Source organism: Engystomops pustulosus, chromosome 5, assembly GCF_040894005.1.
Source record: "Engystomops pustulosus chromosome 5, aEngPut4.maternal, whole genome shotgun sequence".
Lineage (NCBI taxonomy): Eukaryota > Metazoa > Chordata > Amphibia > Anura > Leptodactylidae > Engystomops > Engystomops pustulosus.
Window position 1 is genome coordinate 17,926,032 of NC_092415.1, and position 22,524 is coordinate 17,948,555.

At 47.7% G+C, this 22,524-nt stretch overlaps 1 protein-coding gene across 3 annotated transcripts in view; it reads right to left on the reverse strand.

Annotated features, from left to right (window-relative positions):
• The window catches only part of DEPTOR (DEP domain containing MTOR interacting protein), a 67,472-nt gene that overhangs the window by 44,664 nt on the left and 284 nt on the right, over window positions 1–22,524 (reverse strand). The window contains exons 1-3 of one of the 3 annotated variants that reach the window (XM_072151259.1): window positions 22,432–22,496; window positions 19,141–19,208; window positions 8,883–8,970 (exon numbers count right to left, since the gene is read on the reverse strand). In XM_072151259.1, the coding sequence (XP_072007360.1) occupies window positions 8,883–8,970; window positions 19,141–19,208; window positions 22,432–22,481 (206 nt within the window). In that variant the 5' untranslated portion in view covers window positions 22,482–22,496. Of the gene's footprint in view, window positions 1–8,882; window positions 8,971–11,119; window positions 11,671–19,140; window positions 19,209–22,431; window positions 22,497–22,524 lie in introns of those variants that run through there. The other 2 variants (XM_072151261.1, XM_072151260.1) reach the window with 2 other exon arrangements.

Here is a 22,524-nt window from a genome sequence, read left to right on the forward strand (position 1 = left end):
TACTGATCCTGAGTTACATCCTGTATTATACCCCAGAGCTGCACTCACTATTCTGCTGCTGGTGCAGTCACTGTGTACATACATGACATTACTTACCCTGTACTGTTCCTGAGTTACATCCAGTATTATACTCCAGAGCTGCACTCGCTATTCTGCTGCTGGTGCAGTCACTGTGTACATACATGACATTACTTATCCTGTACTGATCCTGAGTTACATCCTGTATTATACTCCAGAGCTGCACTCACTATCTGCTGCTGGTGCAGTCACTGTGTACATACATGACATTACTTATCCTGTACTGATCCTGAGTTACATCCTGTATTATACCCCAGAGCTGCACTCACTATCTGCTGCTGGTGCAGTCACTGTGTACATACATGACATTACTTATCCTGCACTGATCCTGAGTTACATCCTGTATTATACTCCAGAGCTGCACTCACTATTCTGCTGCTGGTGCAGTCACTGTGTACATACATGACATTACTTATCCTGTACTGATCCTGAGTTACATCCTGTATTATACTCCAGAGCTGCACTCACTATTCTGCTGCTGGTGCAGTCACTGTGTACATACATGACATTACTTATCCTGTACTGATCCTGAGTTACATCCTGTATTATACTCCAGAGCTGCACTCACTATTCTGCTGCTGGTGCAGTCACTGTGTACTTACATGACATTACTTATCCTGTACTGATCCTGAGACACCTAATTGGAGTTAAATATAAGAATCTAAAAAATATAAAACTTAGGGGCTTGGACATGCTTAAATCTTTCCTAGCACATGCAAGGTGAACAGGGTCTAAAGTGTAATGCCACTTCTATGTAAAGCTCGGTGCCAGGTTTCATTAATTGAGAGAACATTATCTCCCTCATCATCTCTGGTGCTGTGTTTGTTCATGGCAGTAATTTGCTGACAGGCAGATAACAGCGGAGCAGCACCTGGCCGTGCGAGGGAAGCAGCAACAAATCCGAGCAGCGCTGTGCAAAAACACAAATACATCAAATTGTGTCCATTGATCTCTCACCAATAGGTTATCAAAATGCACAGATGCTCTGAAATCTGGTGGGCTATCATAGGGGCTGAGCTGCAATGCCAATAACTGCCACTATACAATACAATGCTTAATATTCTCTAAATACTATATGCTCAAACAGCTTTTTAGTGGGGGTACTGGTTGTCGGACACGTGCCAAACCGATATCCATCATCTATCCTGTCTAGGGTGGTTGGCCGAGCTCAAATACTCATGGGACAAGCAACCATCTCATATGTTATGGGAAAAGAAAAAACAATGGACGGAGATAGATTCTTAAAGGGGTTGTATGAACTTTTGTTGTTATCCCCCATCCAGAGTATCATTGGCACCCAACTGAAAACAAGCAAGGGGGTCCTGTTCTCACTAATGCAGGAAGGAGCAAAATCTGCTCCATTGTAGGTGAGAGTTGGAAGTTGAGCTTTGAAGACAGTGGTAGTAGGTATGCTCAACCTGCTGCTCAACTTATTAGTAAGAATAATAATAATAAGAATGCCGAGTACTTGTGACCAGCATTTGAAACACCCCCATTTAGGCTGTTACCCCCTATCCTGTGGGTAATTTGACAAACCCCAGACTCCATAGGACTGTCACCATTTTGTTTCTATAGGATAGACCATGTGACCCAATTACCCCTAAGGGCATGGTGAGAGTGAAAGAACCCCAAGGGCACTTGTCAGTGGAAAGAAGGAAAAAATGGACTGTGATCGATTCTTAAATGAGTTGTACCCAAGTTTAAAGAATCACGATTAAGACACAAGCCGTCAAAAAGCGTTGATCTCTCTGTATCTCGTGTTGCTGTCTATGTTGTATATCAGAATAAAGGAAATTGATTGTGTGCCGAGTCTTCTACTTGTCTCCTGTTTCTGTCCGATGGATTTGGACTTCAGCACTATCTAGGACTCTGGATTTCAAGGCGAGGATTGTGGGTTTTCCTTCTGGAAAGTTCAATGTTCTCTCCCATCCAAAGAATAGGTGATAAGAATCTGATCGGTGGGGATCCAATAAATAACAAGAATGGGGGTCCTGTTCTCATTCCCTGTCTATGGGAGCGGCAGACATTGCTGAGTTACTTAGCATTCTTGTTGACAGTGAATGACCTGGGAACTGTGCTCAGCACTTTCCAACACGCAGTAGGAGTGGCAGTAGGTATGCTCAACCTGGTCCTCGACTTGTTAGTATAAATGGGACCCGCTCTTGTGATCGTCAGTCGGACCCTAACGGATCAGATTGTTATCCCGTAACCTATAGATAATGGCACAACCCCACGACTCCATAGGGGTGTCATCATGTTGTTTCTACAGGATAGACAACACGTTCCAAATGACCCCTATGAGAGCAAGAGCATGGTGGAGGGGGGAGGATCCCAATTAGGTAAATAATGGACTTGTACAAATACAGAGTAGAGGCAATTACCTGGAACACAACAGAAGACACCCAGTGACTAGTTCCCCTTACGAGAGTCCTCATCAATCATCCAGAACCAACCGTCTGGCCTATTAATAGAGACTGGTTATCCTAGTTACCACATGATGGTGCCAGCTAATGGTGATAGCCCCTTCTCAGTCGCCTTGAAATATATATGTAGGACACTGCATATACCCAGACTGCGGGGTGCAGGGGGGAGACCCAAGGCTATGGGGTGCAGGGGGGAGACGCCAGGCTGCGGGGTGCAGGGGGGAGACCCCAGGCTAAGGAGTGCAGGGGAGAGACCCCAGGCTATGGGGTGCAGGGGGGAACGGTCGCGTCTAGATCTTAGGGTTGGTCAGCAATAATATTAGTCATCAATAAGAATGATTTCACTATGTTGATGCCAGACCTGTAGTGTGCACATGTAGTCACAAATCTCTTGTAACAATACAGACTATGACAACCACCACGTTATCTGGAGGCTACATGACTATATGCTGGAGATAACCATGTGCAGAGATGTCCATTCCTCCACCCGCTGTATCACTCCCTACCATCAGTCCATATCTTTACTGGGGAAAGGACACATTGTTCTACAAAATTACAGAGTTGTTTCCGTTTTACAGAGGTAGTACAGTAATAGCAAAGTTCTGTACAGCCACACAGACCCGCACTGGCACCAGCACAGCGCCACAGACCCACACTGGCACCAGCACAGCGCCACAGACCCCCACGGGCACCAGCACAGCGCCACAGACCCGCACGGGCACCAGCACAGCGCCACAGACCCGCACGGGCACCAGCACAGCGCCACAGACCCGCACGGGCACCAGCACAGCGCCACAGACCCGCACGGGCACCAGCACAGCGCCACAGACCCGCACGGGCACCAGCACAGCGCCACAGACCCGCACGGGCACCAGCACAGCGCCACAGACCCGCACGGGCACCAGCACAGCGCCACAGACCCGCACGGGCACCAGCACAGCGCCACAGACCCGCACGGGCACCAGCACAGCGCCACAGACCCGCACGGGCACCAGCACAGCGCCACAGACCCGCACGGGCACCAGCACAGCGCCACAGACCCGCACGGGCACCAGCACAGCGCCACAGACCCGCACTGGCACCAGCACAGCGCCACAGACCCGCACTGGCACCAGCACAGCGCCACAGACCCACACTGGCACCAGCACAGCGCCACAGAACCACACTGGCACCAGCACAGCGCCACAGAACCACACTGGCACCAGCACAGCGCCACAGAACCACACTGGCACCAGCACAGCGCCACAGAACCACACTGGCACCAGCACAGCGCCACAGACCCACACTGGCACCAGCACAGCGCCACAGACCCACACTGGCACCAGCACAGCGCCACAGACCCACACTGGCACCAGCACAGCGCCACAGACCCACACTGGCACCAGCACAGCGCCAATAACTGGCATAGGCACCAGCACAGCGCCACAGACCCCCACTGGCACCAGCACAGCGCCACAGACCCCCACTGGCACCAGCACAGCGCCACAGACCCCCACTGGCACCAGCACAGCGCCACAGACCCCCACTGGCACCAGCACAGCGCCACAGACCCCCACTGGCACCAGCACAGCGCCACAGACCCCCACTGGCACCAGCACAGCGCCACAGACCCCCACTGGCACCAGCACAGCGCCACAGACCCCCACTGGCACCAGCACAGCGCCACAGACCCCCACTGGCACCAGCACAGCGCCAAAGACCCCCACTGGCACCAGCACAGTGCCAAAGACTGGCATAGGCACCAGTATAGCACCACAGACCCACACTGGCACCAGCACAGCGCCACAGACCCACACTGGCACCAGCACAGCGCCACAGACCCACACTGGCACCAGCACAGCGCCACAGACCCACACTGGCACCAGCACAGCGCCAATAACTGGCATAGGCACCAGTACAGCGCCACAGACCCACACTGGCACCAGCACAGCGCCAATAACTGGCATAGGCCCCAGTACAGCGCCACAGACCCCCACTGGCACCAGCACAGCGCCACAGACCCCCACTGGCACCAGCACAGCGCCACAGACCCCCACTGGCACCAGCACAGTGCCAAAGACTGGCATAGGCACCAGTATAGCGCCACAGACCCACACTGGCACCAGCACAGCGCCACAGACCCACACTGGCACCAGCACAGCGCCACAGACCCACACTGGCACCAGCACAGCGCCACAGACCCACACTGGCACCAGCACAGCGCCAATAACTGGCATAGGCACCAGTACAGCGCCAGCACAGCGCCACAGACCCCCACTGGCACCAGCACAGCGCCACAGACCCCCACCGGCAGCAGCACAGCGCCACAGACCCCCACTGGCACCAGCACAGCGCCACAGACCCCCACTGGCACCAGCACAGTGCCACAGACCCCCACTGGCACCAGCACAGTGCCAAAGACTGGCATAGGCACCAGTGTAGCGCCACAGACCGGCATGGGCACCAGTATAGCGCCACAGACCCACATTGGCACTGAAACACGTTATAGCGCCAGCGTTCTGCATGGGCACTGTTATTACTTATTTATACAAGGACAAATCCTCATGTACATAAAGTGATGGCACATTACTACATTAGGCGAGATTCTTTGAGGTCAGTTCCCAAAAATTAGGGTTCCCATGGCCCTTTCTATAGCCAAGTGCACAGTTATTCCTCCTGACAACTCACATACATACAAGGTACTGTAGGACGGAGGGTATATATGTGCGGGAGGGGGGGGGGGGGGCATCGTTCTATTAACTACCAAAAATGGTCTGGAACACATCTCCAGGAGGAAGGGGACATGTATAGAGCAGATTTCTCTCCTTAAGCTATAGATATTAGAGAAGAGGGGGTGTCCTGGTATAACTGTAGAAAACCTGGGGAAGAGGTTCTGCAGCAGCTAAGTCCCGTAGCCTTATTGAGAACACAAAAAGAATAGGGGAAACTGATTTTGCAAGTGTATTTCGGAAGAGTAGATGGGGTTATAGTTCTAGGTGTGTGGTTAATCGCACAGCATTTCCGTTCTTCTGGATAGAAGAAACTGCAGAACCAGGTACAAAAACCAAGCCAATGAGCTGAAGGGCTGCCATCTTTGATTTCCCCATAACACGTCCCACTCAACTGCGTGGACACCCAAAGACCAGGTGGCACCACAAAGCGGTAAATGCAAATTTGGGGAACTAGGAAGGAGCAGGATGAGCCCTACATCCGCCCTGTGCACCTCTTGATGTAACATGACACTGCCCGACGCATCTATCCTCTAGTTTCTGACGATGCCAGGCAATGTGGCACCACAGTACATTGCAGAGTTTAGCATTAGAGGGACCCCAAAACTCAATTGTGCTTGTGGTCCCCTTCCAAAAATGGTAAATTCACCCCTCTCAGGACTAATTGGCAGCATTTTCCAATGGGGCATTGGGGTGCCCAGTGCAGGACCCCACCAATCACCCGTCATATAGGTGATCAATCATACAAATCCTATAGGGGCATAAATACATGTGCCCCTCGAGGGGTTAAGGCTCCTACACATAGTCATGTATCTTAGTGGAGAGCGTTAAAATGGAGAGGAAACAGGAAGCAATTAGCCACTTTCCTGCTCGCCAGCGATGGGGCACCACTAAGAGGGTGGGATATTCGGCAGTAGGGACAGAATGAATGGTGGCGGTAGTTTCTCAACTCACAATACTAATTATATATATATATATATATATATATATATATATATAGCCACCATGTATACAGTATATATCCTGGGCCCTCGAGATATAATCCAGGATTGTAGCTTCTCCATGTGCACTGGGGATATGTCCTCACCTTGCTGTTCTCTGTGCTCTCTGCAGCCAGTATTAGGTATTGTCCCTAGTGAGCTGTGTAATCATACCTTTGTTTGTGTCGTTAGTATCAGTAGGATTGTTATATATGGAAGTATTAAGTATTGTACCTGTAGTGTATGTTGTTAGTAGCAGCAGGACTGTGGAATATGGATTTAAATTCCAGGACTGAGGAGCTGACTAATCACATAATAGGGTTATGTAATACAAATGTGCTTAGTTTGTGAATCTAGGACCACTTGGTAGCCGCATTTCACAGACCAAATACTTATAGTTATATATGATGCATGGACTCCCGGCTTCCCTGCAAACTATAATCATATATTCAGTATGGAGGGAAGCAGGGACTCCTTGCACCACGTATAACTATGATGCTTGGACTCCTGTCCGCAAAACGGTGTCCAATCTGCGAAATGCAGCTACCATGTGATCAGTCTTTTATGGGCCGAGCCGTTCATGTGCCCCTCCAGGAGTGTAGCACCTCGCACTTACCTCTCTGTGTTGAGCTCTTTCATTGCACGACCCCAGTAGTGTTCATCTAGAAGCCTGCTACAGGAGAAGAGGAATGCAGAGAGCTAACAGCACAGCAGTGTGAGGATGCTACCATCGTGGAATAGGAATCCATATTTCACAGTCCTGCTGCTACTAACAACACACAAAAAGGTCTGATTACACATCTCTCCAGGGACAATACCCAATACTGGCTGTAGACTACACTGTCAGTATTGCTGGGAGAATCCCTTTATAATGTAATCAGAGGTAATGATACTCCATATAGAGAGGAAGGATCAGAATGAGACGTCTGCTCGGTATTTTGTGAATGGGAGCCGCGACCTTCTGCAGCGGCGCGTTGCCTGCAGTTGCTATGCAATAAATGACTCATTGATTCTCAACCTGAAAAAAAAAAAGACTGAATGAGATCTGAAGCCCACGTGGTATATAGGAAAGACATGATCTGATGACTGCGGGTAGGTACTGTTAGGGGAACCCTCCATGATAAGACAGCAAAGCGTCCGAGAAAATATCAGAGCAGCTCCCACTCCTCCAGGCTTTTCCATAGAAGTCTGTGATAACCCGAAAAATAGGGACGCCAAAAATGTCATCCACGTGCGGATCAGTTTATAGGGAACACAATATAATGTGATCCTCCATGGATATGGGACGAGGGGTCCTACGGAGGTACCTGGGACCCCATGGGACCACTTGTTCTTGTCATGACCGAGACCCCCACTGATCAGCAAGTTAGGCCCTATACTTGCTTGGTGGAAAAACCCCTTTAAATACATTAGATTTCTTGGGACCTCTGGGGATCAGGACAAAGGGGGAACTTAAAGGGGTTGTCCAGTCACAACAAGTTAGCCTCAATCCTGTGGATAGGATCTATCTTGGTGATCGGTGGGGGGAGAGAGTGGGTCTAATATAGACCCATATTTCACAGTCCTGCTGCTACTAATAACAAACACAAAGGTTTGATTACACTGATCTCCAGGGTCAATACTGAACACTGGCCTGCAGTCTACATGGTCACACCTGCTGACAGTTTCCTTTATAAAAAGGACTATAAATAAAGATTTTTTTTTTTAATTACTTTTTTGGACCACATCCATCTACTGCTATGTGAATAAGCCCCCAAGACATAGAAGGGGAAGAGATGAAGTCCAGCCCAGTAAAATCTACTGAGTCGCGGAGCTGACACTCTATTCTGGGTTATTAGAGGGCTGGGGGACTAATCTCGCCCTCCGCCTGAACAGCTTCCTGGTTGCTAAACCCCTCTCCGAGCACAAAGGTCAGATGCCTAAAACCACACGTTCTCATGGTTACTTCTGCCCTCACATTCTTTACCCACCGGAAAGCCAAAAAGCCATTCTCATGGGGATTACAGCTCTGCTGCCTTCATAAACAGGGCTGCTCCATATTATGTCACATACATCCCCTTTAAGACTGAGAGTAGGCTACCTACCCCTGTACCTTTAAAGTAGGGGGTGCAATGTTCTGCAGGAACCTTGCACTGTGCATGGAGTCTCTATAATAGCAAAACCTTGTGTACCGCCATATGGTGCTTCAATGTTGCAGTGCTTGTATCTAGACACCTATGTAAAGTGGGTCCACCACATCCCACACCCCCCCCAGCAGCATTGTGTAGGGCCCGGTATAAGCTTTACAGACATCGCTTTACCATTTCCCAGCAAATTTCACCCAAAAGTGTATGCAAATGAGCTTCTCAGTGCGCTGGGGGTGTGGCCGTGACTACTTCTGGGTAAAGGGCCATTGGTGCGCAACTAAAGAACAGAAAGTGGGTGCACCGGTAGGATCCAAACCTAATTTGCATAAATAAAACTAAGTTTACTCTAATTTCCTCATTTCTGTCTTTTTTATGTGTGGCATGTGAGCCCTAAAGCCATTTTACCTATGGAGTGATGGCGGGGCAGTAGGCACGCTCGACCTGCTGCTCCACCCATTAGTGATCAGGATTGCAGGGGGTCCCGTTCCTGTGATCGGTGGGGGGGCTCCCCAAGCAGCTTGTTATCCCCTATCCTGTGTATATGTAAGAATTTCATGAATTTCTCACCTTAGCTGCTCCCCGATGATGAGCACCTCTCCCATCTGCTCCAGCTCGGTGGCCCTCTTCACCACGGCCATGCTGAGGGAATCCATTACTACAAGAAGCAACGTAAAAAAAGAAAAAAAAAAAAGAAGGTATTAAAAACCCATAAAATACCAACAATGGCATATTAGGACAGTTGTAGTGAAACATTGCCGATTTAATCTTGAACAGCGCCACCCCTGACTGGTGGTGGTGCCTTAAATAGATTTTTCCTCTGGATTTTAGGACCAGTTCCCATCTGCATTCTCGCTTCTGTTTTGCAGTTTCCAGGGTTTTTTTGGGGCTTATTGAGGTCTGTATGCTATCCATTGTTTTGGCGGATTTAATGATTCCTATAGGTCTTATCACACCCAGATGGTCACTATTGTGCACTATTTTTTTTCTCACTTGCGGAGCATAGACCTAGTCCATGGATCCACAAAAATAAACGGACCCCATATGGATGACATCCGTATGAAGTCGGTTTTTTCTAGGCCGGAGAACAAGTAGATTAGAAACCTATCTTTCGTGGTTGCATAGTGGACACACCCTTCGGAATGAGCCCATACAACAATAACATTTTTTTTTTTTTTAACGGATATCTAGATCAAAAAATTGATGCATTGCTTTCCGTTGGTCTCAGTAAGTTTCCATCTTTAGTGTTTTTTTTATTTCTATTGTCGGCTCATTTAAACAGATTATCTATATGGGCGGCACGGTGGCGGAGTGAGTAGCACTTCTGCCTTGCAGCACTGGAGTCCTGGGTTCGAATCCCAGGTCAACATCTGCAAAGAGTTTGTATGTTCTCTCCGTGTTTTGCGTGGGTTTCCTCCGGGTACTCCGGTTTCCTCCCACACTCCAAAACAACGTAGGTTGTTTAGATTGTGAGCCCCATGGGGACAGGGACTGATTTGAAATGCTTTGTGCAGCGCTGCGTAATCTGTGTGCGCTATATAAATAAAGAATTATTATTAACGGAAGATGCAGAAATGGATACTAAAAGGACACTATTGCAGGTGTCTGAGGGAATAAACCGGATTCGTTAGTGATCCGCATTTTAAACGGAAACACTGAAGACAGATGGGAAGTGGCCCTCAAAGCTACAATGTCCTAATACAAGGACTACAAGCCGCGGGGGTGGGGTGCGATTCTTTGGGAGGAATGTCTGAAAGTAGATCCTCTGCTTTGTATGGTCTCTACCCCATCCCTTCCCCCGGCTGTGTTCACACATCCTTTTGTGTGCAGTTTCTAAAGTCAAAACCAAGAGCAGAATTTTAAAAAATAAACAACCTTTAAAACACACACTTTTTCTAACTTTTTGATTAAAAAAAACAAACAAAACAAAAGGAAGATGAAGCATGGATAACCTACCAACCCAAAATTGTTTCATAGTCCTGGTGCTCAACTCCCCCTCCCCCATTCCCACCCCCAACAAACAGTAAACATAAAATTCTGTTTGTGCCGGATATTACAATTTGCCGATACTGTGATCTTTCTCCGTCTGATCGTTTAACTTTATGGTGTATTCCATAAAAATGACATTAAAAACCTAAAAACTAGTGAAGGTGAACGCTTTGGGCTACGAGTTAAAGCTGCAAACCCAACTTTTTTGTTATTACTCTGTAAGGTCATAGTTTTAATCTGTTCATGTCCCTTATGATCTGTACAGCGCTGCGGAATATGAAGGCACCATATAAAGATTTTGTATTATTATTATTATTACATGCTGCGGTGCAAGGGGGTTTGTTACGCAGCAAGTGGAAGGGACTTGTTCAAATCCCTCTCTCTAAACTGGGCTAACTCTGCTGTAATTCTAAGGGGCCCCCAAGAATATGTTCACATGAATACACTGGGTGTACCAAGTGCGTTTCCCCAAATTGGAAACGTTTCCATTCCAAAATTTGCTACGTCTGAAAAATATTAGGGTTAGCCTCAAAATTCTACAGGACCCAAGATCAGCCTCAGCTTTCGACCACAGAAAATCCGTAACATAGACACAAGATTGTAAAATCCGTGAAAGAATCGGATGCATCATGTGACCTCCCATTGAGTCTGGGGCCGGCGTGACGCCCACTGTTTACATCCGGACACGCCGCTCTGTAAATCATCTGCTCCATCTGACAAAACGGAACAACATTGAAATACATTTGTTTGCAATTTAGCAAATTCCAGATAAGACGACAGCGGCGGCGGATCCGTCCCATTCCTCTCCTCATACTGACCTGCAACCTGGAGCGATCTGCACCTTCTCCAGCACCGACCAAGTGTGAATAGACGTCTAGCGGCTGCAGGACACTGGTGTGGCTCTCCAGCTTGTCCAATCTCAATGCAGCTGAGCGATTAGCATATGAACAGAAGTGTGAGGTCAGCTCTGAAGGCTTGAACTTTGAGACCGCTTGATCTCGCTCTCTTGTGAGACAGATGTGAAAGTTTTTCCAGTGTAGACAAGATCTTATTCAGAGAGAGGTTTTTCTGGCTCGGGTCACCGGACCGGTTGGCTAGGGTGGCATTGCCCGCTGTGTCAGGGTAACAGGTTGCACAGGCTACTTGCACATGAGCTTCTTCTATTGTGCTCGTACGGGTTTGCTGAGCCTTCAGCCTGGGAGAAATCCTGCAAAGCTTCACTTGGTGTTAGGATCACATGTGTGGAGCCCTGTGCACACTGGAGAGTTCATGAAAGCCACAGAGAGCCACATTGTGAGGGCGCAGGCTGACCCTCCTCCCTGACTAGGGTTTGGAGGCGACCAGCTGTGGGGGGAGGAGAGCTGGGAGTTCCTCTACGGTAACTGGGAAGGTACAAGAAAAATCACAGCACAGACAAGTTTCACATACAGATCCGCGCTGCGAAAAACAAACTATAGGGCTGCGATCACACCTGCAGGTTTTTTCAGACAGTTTTTTGTTTTGGCACTGAAAGCCTGAAGTAGATTAAGAAGAACTAATAACTTAAGGTTTGACTTCTATGTTTTATTCCTGAGGGATCCAGTTGTGGCTTAGGCTAAAAAAAATTGTTTTAATTAAAAAAAAAAACCGCACATGTGATTCTCGCCTGGAGGTTTCTACGGACAACTGACTCTTGCAGATCTTGGGTGTGATGGTCATATGCCGCGTCTTCTGATGGGATCTGACAGGAGATAAAACCGTAAAATCTCATGTCATAAGTATGCAGGGAATGTGTCACCACTGGCACGTGTTTCAGGCCATTTTCGAAATAAGGGTGTTGCCACACATGGCGTTTTGAATCTGTTTTTTTGGTCCGTTTTTAAGCAGTGCGTTAAAAAACGCATCCATTTTTTAAAAAGCATGCGTTTTTGGAAACACAGCCGTTTTTGTCCGTTTTTAATTGCGCAAATTCAGAAAACCTGTCAAAAACTGTAGCATTTTCAAAAAACACATGCGTTTTTTTAACGGATTGCTTAAAAACGGACCAAAAACGGTTTCAAATCGCCGTGTGTGGTTAAATTAACGCAAAACACCGGCGGCTCGTTCCCGATCGCAGGTGTTCCCATAGAAAAAGCGCAAAGTGCTACGTGTGGCACCAGCCTAAGGGTGAAGACACACATGGCGTTTTTAGGCCGTTTTTACTAATTGCGTTTTCAGATCGTTAAAAACGCATGCGTTAAAAAAACGCATCCGTTTTTTAAAAACGCATGCGTTTTTTGAAAACGCGTGCGTTTTTGTCCGTTTTTCCGAAATTGCGCAATGAAAACCGGACAAAAACGCATGCGTTTTTAAAAAACGCATGCGTTTTTTAACGCATGCGTTTTTTACGATCTGAAAAAGCACTTAGGGTGAAGACACACATGGCGTTTTTGGGCCGTTTTTGGGCCGTTTTTACTAAGTGCGTTTTCAGATCGTTAAAAACGCATGCGTTAAAAAACGCATCCGTTTTTTAAAAACGCATGCGTTTTTGAAAACGCATGCGTTTTTGTCCGTTTTTCCGAAATTGCGCAATGAAAAACGGACAAAACCGCATGCGTTTTCAAAAAACGCATGCGTTTTTAAAAACCGGATGCGTTTTTTAACGCATGCGTTTTTAACGATCTGAAAACGCACTTAGTAAAAACGGCCCAAAAACGGCCCAAAAACGCCATGTGTGTCTTCACCCTAAGGGCGCGTTCACACGTTCCTCTAGCGCCGTGTTCATAACGCGACGCTAGCGCACAGGCGGCGGAGTTTGGGGCGATCGCATATGCGTTTCCAGAGAAACGCATGCGATCGGGTTATCAATCGCATGCGTTTCCCGGGAAACGCATATGCGATCGGCCCGAGCCACGCCCACTGTGCGCTAGCGTCGCGTTATGAACGTGACGATAGCGGAACGTGTGAACGCGCCCTAAGGGTGCGGCCACACGTTGCGTTTTGTTTGCGTTTTGAAACGCATTTCAACAGCTGAGGAGAGGTGATTTGCCTAATTACATTACTGTTAACATTTGCGTTGACAAAAGCGTGCGTTAACACCGCGTTTACATTGCGTTTTGTAAACGCAAATGTTAACAGTAATGTAATTAGGCAAATGACCTCTCCTCAGCTGTTGTCATTAAAAACGCAATGAAAACGCAACCAAAACGCACCATGTGAAGGCACCATAAAAGCATTTAGGGCGCTGTCCCACGTTGCGTTTGCAAACGCAGACGCAGACAAAACCGCGCCCACCGAGGCGGTCCGCAATCTGATCGCATCAGCGTTTCTATGGAAACGCCTGCGATCGGGAACGAGCCGCGCAGGCGTTTCCATAGAAACACCGATGCGATCGGACCGCGGACCGCCCCGGTGGGCGCGGTTTTGTCTGCGTCTGCGTTTGCAAACGCAACGTGGGACAGCGCCCTTAAAAAAAACAATAAACAAAAGATTGAGGGCGCGTTCACAAGATGCGTTGTGCTTTTTTGATGCGTTTTTGACGCATTCAAAAGGCATTCAGTCTTGATCACATGCTGAGATTACACTGCGGGCGCGTTCACGTGTTGCACTTTGGTTGTGTTTTCATTGCTTTTTAAAATGCATTACAACAGCTGAGGAGAGGTGATTTGCCTAATTACATTACTGTTAACATTTGTGTTTACAAAAGGTAAAGTGATTGTAAACGCGATGTTAACACATCAGTTAAAGATGGGTTAATATATGAATTTGTTAACACTTGTGTTAACATAGCATTAACATATGTTAACAGTAATGTAATTAGGCAAATCACCTCTCCTCAGCATTTGTAATGCGTTTCAAACGCAATGGAAAATGCAGGCCAAAACGCAACGTGTGAACGCGGTCTGAGGTCTGAGGGTGAAGACACACATGGCGTTTTTGGGCCGTTTTTGGGCCGTTTTTACTAAGTGCGTTTTCAGATCGTTAAAAACGCATGCGTTAAAAAACGCATCCGTTTTTTAAAAACGCATGCGTTTTTTGAAAACGCATGCGTTTTTGTCCGTTTTTCATTGCGCAATGAAAAACGGACAAAAACGCATGCGTTTTCAAAAAACGCATGCGTTTTTAAAAAACGGATGCGTTTTTTAACGCATGCGTTTTTAACGATCTGAAAACGCACTTAGTAAAAACGGCCCAAAAACGGCCCAAAAACGCCATGTGTGTCTTCACCCTAAGGCTGGTGCCACACGCACCGCTTTGTCTGCATTTGAAAACGCAGACAAAGCCGCGCCCACCGAGGCGGGCCGCGGCCCGATCGCATCGGCTTTTCTATGGTAACGCCTGCGATCGGGAACGAGCCGCTGGTGTTTTGTGTTAATTTAATGCAAAACACCGGCGGCCGCAGTCTGTGGGTGATGTCAGACGTGCCGTCTTGTCTGCGTTTGTAAACGCAAACGCAGACAGACGGCACGTCGGACATCACCTATAGGCTGCGGTCACACGTGGCGTTTTGAACCCGTTTTTGGTTCCTTTTTTTAAGCAGTCCGTCAAAAAATCTATGCGTTTTTGATCAGTTTTAATTAAGATAATTGGGAAAACTGGTTAAAAACAGATGTTTTAAAAAAACGCATGCGTTCGGCTTATCAATCGCATGCGTTTCTCTGGAAACGCATGTGCATTCGGGCCGAGAACCTCCCCCTGTGCACTAGCGTCGCGTTATGAACGGACGCCTAGCGGTACGTGTGACCGCGGCCTTAATGGACTGCTTAAAAACAGACCAAAAGTGGGTACAAAACGCCACGTGTGCCATCACCTTTAATGTATCTGCGTTCCAAATTAGCTCCTCCCCCCAATGTGCATTTCTAGGGCACATGTGTGCATTGCCTTGTTTATAACTATATGTATGTTTTATATTATATCCTTAATACAAACACATAATAAGCAAATAAATGAATATTACACAAATATAAAAATATACACAAAAAAACATTAAAAAATGTGTTCTTCAGGGCTCCCGTAAGACTGAAATGCCAAAAAAACCCTGTATTTTCCATGAATGTTGAGCTTACGGTATATTGTGTTTTTTTATCACTGAATTTGCAGATTTCACCCTTTTGCATTGTTATAAAATTGTGCAGCGTCTTGAAGCGGCCGAGGCTGATACCAGACAAAGTTTTGGCTGTGGCTCCTTCGCACCCCCCCAGCCCTGTCCTTGTTCCTGTCCCTGCCCCCTACTCCACGGCTATTAGCTATTCAAAGGTTGAAATTCCAGTAACTGCCCCTGATGGGGGGAGGAGGCCTCTTCCCTGCAGTTCTGTCCCTTATTATCTGTCTTCAAAATGTTTCAAAATTGTCTCAGTGTCAACTTGTGTCAAATTTGCTAAATGTTGCAAAAATAGAGACATGTTGAGGGCAGGATCACTAATCTACGCGGGATTTATCATCTTTTTCACGAGAAAACTGGCAAATAAAGGAATTATTACTATATAAGAGGATCAGATAAAATGACAGCTCTTTGCAATTTTAGGATGGCTGCCAGGACAGATGACATTTACCACCAGGATGAAGGTTTGTAAACCCAGCACACTGACATACTGGAGTGTGCCCCCTCTGGCAGGATCTGCTCTTCTTTTAGCTTCTTATGCCTTGGTTTAAAAAAAAAAAAAGGCTTTTAAAATTATGCAAATGAGCCTGATGGGCTCCGGGCTCCATAGGTGTTAATGAGCCTGGAGCCCCTCATATTAATTTGCATAATTTTTAAAGCGCTTTTTTTCTTAAAAGGAAGCTTAAAAGAAGAGTGGATCCTGGAAGAGAGGACACACAACACCATATCAGTGTGCTTGGTTTACAATCTTTCATCCTGGTGGTAGATGCCCTTTAACTACAAGTAGGGCCACCACTAAGAATTTTGGGGCTCCTGACTGGCAAATTTTGTGGGCCTCCAGCCGCGCACATAAGTTTCGTAGCCTATAATACACTACATCACAAACATAAGTTTAAGACTATTCTGAGCCCTGAGCTGTAAAAAGATTGTACCCCCCCCAACGGTCTAGAGTTTTTAGATGCTCTGAAGTTTAGGACATAAATACAGTAATTTAACAAAACTTGTTACTTAGAGCCTATTACATAAATAAACATATTACGGTATCAAAAGCAATCTTACTACAAAAATACAGGACCAGAACCAAGATTATTTTATAGCTACAGCACCAGAACCAGACTTACTACATAGATACGGCAACAGAACCAAACTTCCTAAATAGATACAGTAACAGAACAAGGCTTACTACATAGATACAGAACCAGAATGAAACTTACCACCTAGCTAGAGCACCAGAACCAAACTTACAACATACGGCAACAAAACCAGGCTTACTACATAGCTACAGCTCCAGAACCAAACTAACTAAATAGATACGGTAATTGAACAAGGCTTGCTACAAAGATTTAACCAGAACAAGGCTTATTACATAGCTACAGCTCCAGAACCAAACTAACTAAATAGATACGGTAATTGAACAAGGCTTGCTACAAATATTTAACCAGAACAAGGCTTATTACATAGATACAGCACCAGAACCACACTTACTACATAACTAGAGCACCAGAACCAAATTTACTAAATCGATACAGTAACAGAACCAAGCTTACTACAAAGATAAACTAACAGAACAAGGCTTACTACAAAGTTATAGCACCAGAACCAAGATTACTACATAGATACATTACCAGAACCAAGATTACTACATAGATACATTACCAGAACCAAGATTACTACATAGATACATTACCAGAACCAAGATTACTACGTAGAAACAGGACCAGAACCAAGTTTTCTACATAGATACAGGGCCAGAACCAAATACAGCACCACATTCATCCATATCTGATGCAGGATAATAGATCTGGGTCTTAAGTATCATTGAATGGATCCCCAGCCACTGATGGCAGTACTGCAAACTTGGGCCAACAAACTTGCTTCACCTGGGATTTACCGAACCAAATCTAAAACTTCCCTTCAGTAGGGAAGACCCCATTCTACAAAGTGCTGAGGGGTCCCAGTAGTTGTACTGTTTCCCCATCAGACATTTATTCAGAGGATAAGGAAAAAAATGTATATATATATATATATATAATATGTAACATTCTGCTGTGTGAACATGGTCTTATACAGAGATGATTACCCAGAACTCACAGACTAGGGGACACATCCGCAGCAATTACTGTGACCCGTACAATAACTGAACTTCCCATTATCACAGCCCGGGCCGGGGATTCATTGACTGCCGGTAGCTGAGTCTACAGGAAATCCTAGTGATGACCTCTGTGACACCTTCTGTCACTGACTGAGGTCACCGCCTGCATTCATACACTGAGCAGATGCTTGTTCTTCTGATTCTTCAGCTTTGGTCCGATGTGTCTGGTAAGTGCTGTACATGTGCTGCTCTAGAATTTAGAATTCAGGGGCAGAATTTCTTAAGTGTTCCTCTGTTATTCCTCCTGGAAATACTGCTTCTATAGATTGGCATAATATCCAGCACTATTTAGTTACACCCCTTCAAAAGGAGCCTGATGTGGATCAGGCATCCAAGTGAATTCTTTATACATAAAAATGGGGCCCTGTACTAAAGGACGGAGCACAAGTGCCAAACCCTGTCATGTGGAAATGTCTATGGAGATGGATTTCTGAGCAAATGGAAAAGAAAATCAGGACTCAAAAGTGACATAGTGAAAGTCCTGATTACCCCTCCCACACACAGTGATTGACAGGGAGAGTCCTGATTACTCTGCCCACACACAGTGATTGACAGGGAGAGTCCTGATTATTCCGCCCACACACAGTGATTGACAGGGAGAGTCCTGATTACTCCGCCCACACACAGTGATTGATAAGGAGAGTTCTGATAACTACGCCCACACACAGTGACTGACAGGGAGAGTCCTGATTACTCCACCCACACACAGTGATTGGCAGTGAGAGTCCTGATTACTCCGCCCACACACAGTGATTGACAGGGAGAGGCCTGATTACTCCGCCCACTCACAGTGACTGACAGGGAGAGTCCTGATTACTCCGCCCACACATAGTGACTGACAGTGAGAGTCCAGATTACTCCGCCCACACACAGTGATTGACAGGGAGAGTCCAGATTACTCCACCCACACACCCATTAATATAGAGACAGCTGCCGATCACTGTGCATGGACAGTGTGGGCGGGGAATCTGGCCAACCTGTCCAACCACACCCCATTTCTCTGAGACCACGCCCCTCTGCAGGAAAAATGATCTAAAGGCCATGATAAATGTGTTGTAAAGCGTTTTAGACAGGGTTTTTTTTTTTTGGGGGGGGGGCATAAACCAGCCAGAGATTTGGTGCAGGTGCAATAATGAATTCCCCCCATTGTGTTATCTCAGCATTTTGTAGATGCAAATGTTGACACAATGTAATTAAGCAAATCTTCTCTCCTTAGCTGTTCCATCGCAATGTAAACATCATGTGTATAATACCCCAAAGGAGTTGATCAGGAATCTGGAAAATCCCAGGGGAGCCGGGAAAAAATAATAATACCTACTTACCCCTCTTCTGCTACTGCTTCCTATTTTCAGTGCCCTGACAAAAGATTTGGGTGGTCAGGAGCCTCGACACTTATGTTTTCAAGGGGATTTCACTTCCTTTGTTGTGCTCAGGTCCCATGTGCCTCCCATGACCCCCCCAGGACCTACAGCCAAATGCAGACTCAAAAACTAGAGGAACCTGAGCTATGCAGAAACCAGGAGCCCGAGTGGGGTAAGTAAACACTCTTCATAATTCCCACTCCGACCTCCAAGGGTTCTCCAGATTTTACATTTTTACAAATGTAAGGTTGGTACTGTATGTATTACCTGTCATGGGGCTAAATGGAGAGTGAAAGCGACATGTAACGGTTGGTGGATGGACAATTGCCACAGGACTGTAAAAAAATAAAATAAAAAAATAAATAAATAAATACTACAACATCGCCACCTACAGATCATTTAAGAAAACTACAAATCTGTATATACACAAGATACACAATGGCACCGCAATGTAAACAAAATGTAAAAATAATGTAAACATAATGTTAATATTATGTAAATGCAATGAAATGGTCTGAGCTCCTGGAGGCACAGTAAGAAATGGAGCTGCTGGGAGAACAGTATGAAGAGGAGCTGCTGGGGGGCACAGTATGAAGGGGAGCTGCTGGGGCGCACAGTATGAAGGGGAGCTGCTGGGGGCACAGTATGAAGGGGAGCTGCTGGGGGCACAGAATGAAAAGGAGCTGATGGGGGCACAGTATGAAGAGGAGCTGCTGGGGGCACAGTATGAAGAGGAGCTGCTGGGGGCACAGTATGAAGGGGAGCTGCTGGGGGCACAGAATGAAAAGGAGCTGATGGGGGCACAGTATGAAGAGGAGCTGCTGGGGGCACAGTATGAAGAGGAGCTGCTGGGGGGCACAGTATGAAGAGGAGCTGCTGGGGGGCACAGTATGAAGAGGAGCTGCTGGGGCGCACAGTATGAAGAGGAGCTGCAGGGGGCACAGTATGGAGAGGAGCTGCTGGGGGGAAAAGTATGAAGAGGACCTGCGGGGGCGCACAGTATGAAGGGGAGCTGCAGGGGGGACAGTATGAAGGGGAGGTGCTGGGGCGTACAGTATGAAGGGGAGCTGCTGGGGGAGCTGCTGGGGGCACAGTATGAAGAGGAGCTGCTGGGGGACTCACTATGAAGAGGAGCTGCTGGGGGCACCGTATGAAGGGGAGCTGCTGGGAGGGCACAGTATGAAGGGGAGCTGCTGGGAGGGCCCAGTATGAAAAGGAGCTGCAGGGGGGCACAGTATGAAGAGGAGCTGCTGGGAGGGCCCAGTATGAAAAGGAGCTGCTGGGGGCACACTATGAAGAGGAGCTGCAGGGGGGCACAGTATGAAGGGGAGCTGCTGGGGAGCACAGTATGAAGGGGAGCTGCTGGGGGCACAGTATGAAGAGGAGCTGCTGGGGGGCACAGTATGAAGAGGAGCTGCTGGGGGCACAGTATGAAGAGGAGCTGCTGGGGGCACCGTATGAAGGGGAGCTTCTGGGGGAACAGTATGAAGGGGAGCTGCTGGGGAGCACAGTATGAAGGGGAGCTGCTGGGGGGCACAGTATGAAGGGAAGCTGCAGGGGGCACAGTATGAAGAGGAGCTGCTGGGGAGCACAGTATGAAGGGGAGCTGCTGGGGGGCACAGTATGAAGGGAAGCTGCTGGGGGGCACAGTATGAAGAGGAGCTGCTGGGGGGCACAGTATGAAGAGGAGCTGCTGGGGGCACCGTATGAAGGGGAGCTGCTGGGGGCACAGTATGAAGAGGAGCTGCTGGGGGCACAGTATGAAGAGGAGCTGCTGGGGGGCACAGTATGAAGAGGAGCTACTGGAGGGGCACAGTATGAAGGGGAGCTGCTGGGGGCACAGTATGAAGAGGAGCTGCTGGGGGCACAGTATGAAGAGGAGCTGCTGGGGCGCACAGTATGAAGAGGAGCTGCTTGGGGCACAGTATGAAGAGGAGCTGCTGGGGGCACAGTATGGAGAGGAGCCGCTGGGGGGCACAGTATGAAGGGGAGCTGCAGGGGGCACAGTATGAAGAGGAGCTGCAGGGGGCACAGTATGGAGAGGAGCCGCTGGGGGGCACAGTATGAAGGGGAGATGCTGGGGGCACAGTATGAAGAGGAGCTGCTGGAGGGGAACAGTATGAAGGGGAACTGCTGGGGGCACAGTATGAAGAGGAGCTGCTGGAGGGGCACAGTATGAAGAGGAGCTGCTGGGGGCACAGCATGAAGGGGAGCTGCTGGGGGTCAGAGTTTGAAGCGGCACTGCTGGGGCACAGTATGACGAGGCGCTGCTGGGGGGCACAGTATGCAGAGGAGCCGCTGGGGGTCAGAGTATGAAGTGCCGCTGCTGGGGCACAGTATGAAGAGGAGCTGCTGGGAGCACAGTATGAAGAGGAGCTGCTGGGGGCACAGTATGAAGAGGAGCTGCTGGGGGCATAGTATGAAGAGGAGCTGCTGGGGGCACAGTATGGAGAGGAGCCGCTGCTGGGGCACAGTATGAAGAGGAGCTGCTGGGGGCATAGTATGAAGAGGAGCTGCTGGGGCACAGTATGAAGAGGAGCTGCTGGGGGCATAGTATGAAGAGGAGCTGCAGGGGGCACAGTATGGAGAGGAGCTGCTGGGGCACAGTATGAAGAGGAGCTGCTGGGGGCATAGTATGAAGAGGAGCTGCTGGGGGGGCACAGTATGCAGTGGTGCTGCTGGGGGGCACAGTATGCAGTGGTGCTGCTGGGGGGCACAGTATGCAGTGGTGCTGGTGGGAGGGCACAGTATGAAGAGGAGCTGCTGGGGGCACAGTATGAAAGGGAGGAGCTGCTGAAGATAATTGGAAAATGGACCTAAACGGCCAAGAAACAGGCTCAAAACGCCACCCTAAGGGCGCGTTCACACGTTGCGTTTTGGTCGCGTTTTCATTGCGTTTGAAACACATATACAACAGCTGATGAGAGGTAATTTGCGTAATTACATTACCGTTTATAAACGCGATGTTAACGCATGCGTTAACAACGCGTTAACGCATGCGTTAACAACGCGTTTACAGTGCGTTTTGTAAACGGAAATGTTAGCAGCGATGTAATTAGGCAAATCACCTCTCCTCAGCTTGTTGTGTATGCGTTTCAAACGCAATGAAAACGCAGGTCAAAACGCAACGTATGAACGCGCCCCAAGGAGTTGAATGAAGAGGGGGTCCTGCCAGAGGGGGCACACACCAGTATGTCAATGTGCTTGGTTTACAATCCTTCATCCTGGTGGTAGATGCATGGTTTTTTTTTGGCCCTTCTATCTCTAGGTAGCTTTTTTGCTTTTGTTTTTGCGATCGTGAAAAGCACAAAAACTTCTAATTGTGTTGCATTTTGTAATGGGTTTTAACATTTGAGCTTTGCTGGGAAGCAGTTTTCCTTTTTCACAACAGTACCAACTTTTAATGCGTTTTTCAAAGGTGGAGAAGACAAGTGCTGTCAGCTGATTAGGATTATAAAACTTATTTGCAAACACATTTTGTCTTCGGTTGCGTTGAAAATGCAACAAAAAACGTGTGAACGAGGCCTAAAAAAAACTTCTGCATCATTAATATCTTACTTGTATTGCAAAATCTCTCCCATTGCAGTGCCTTGTACAACCCTCTTCATGGTTTATAGTATCTGGTGAAGACAAATTAAATCCACACGTAAT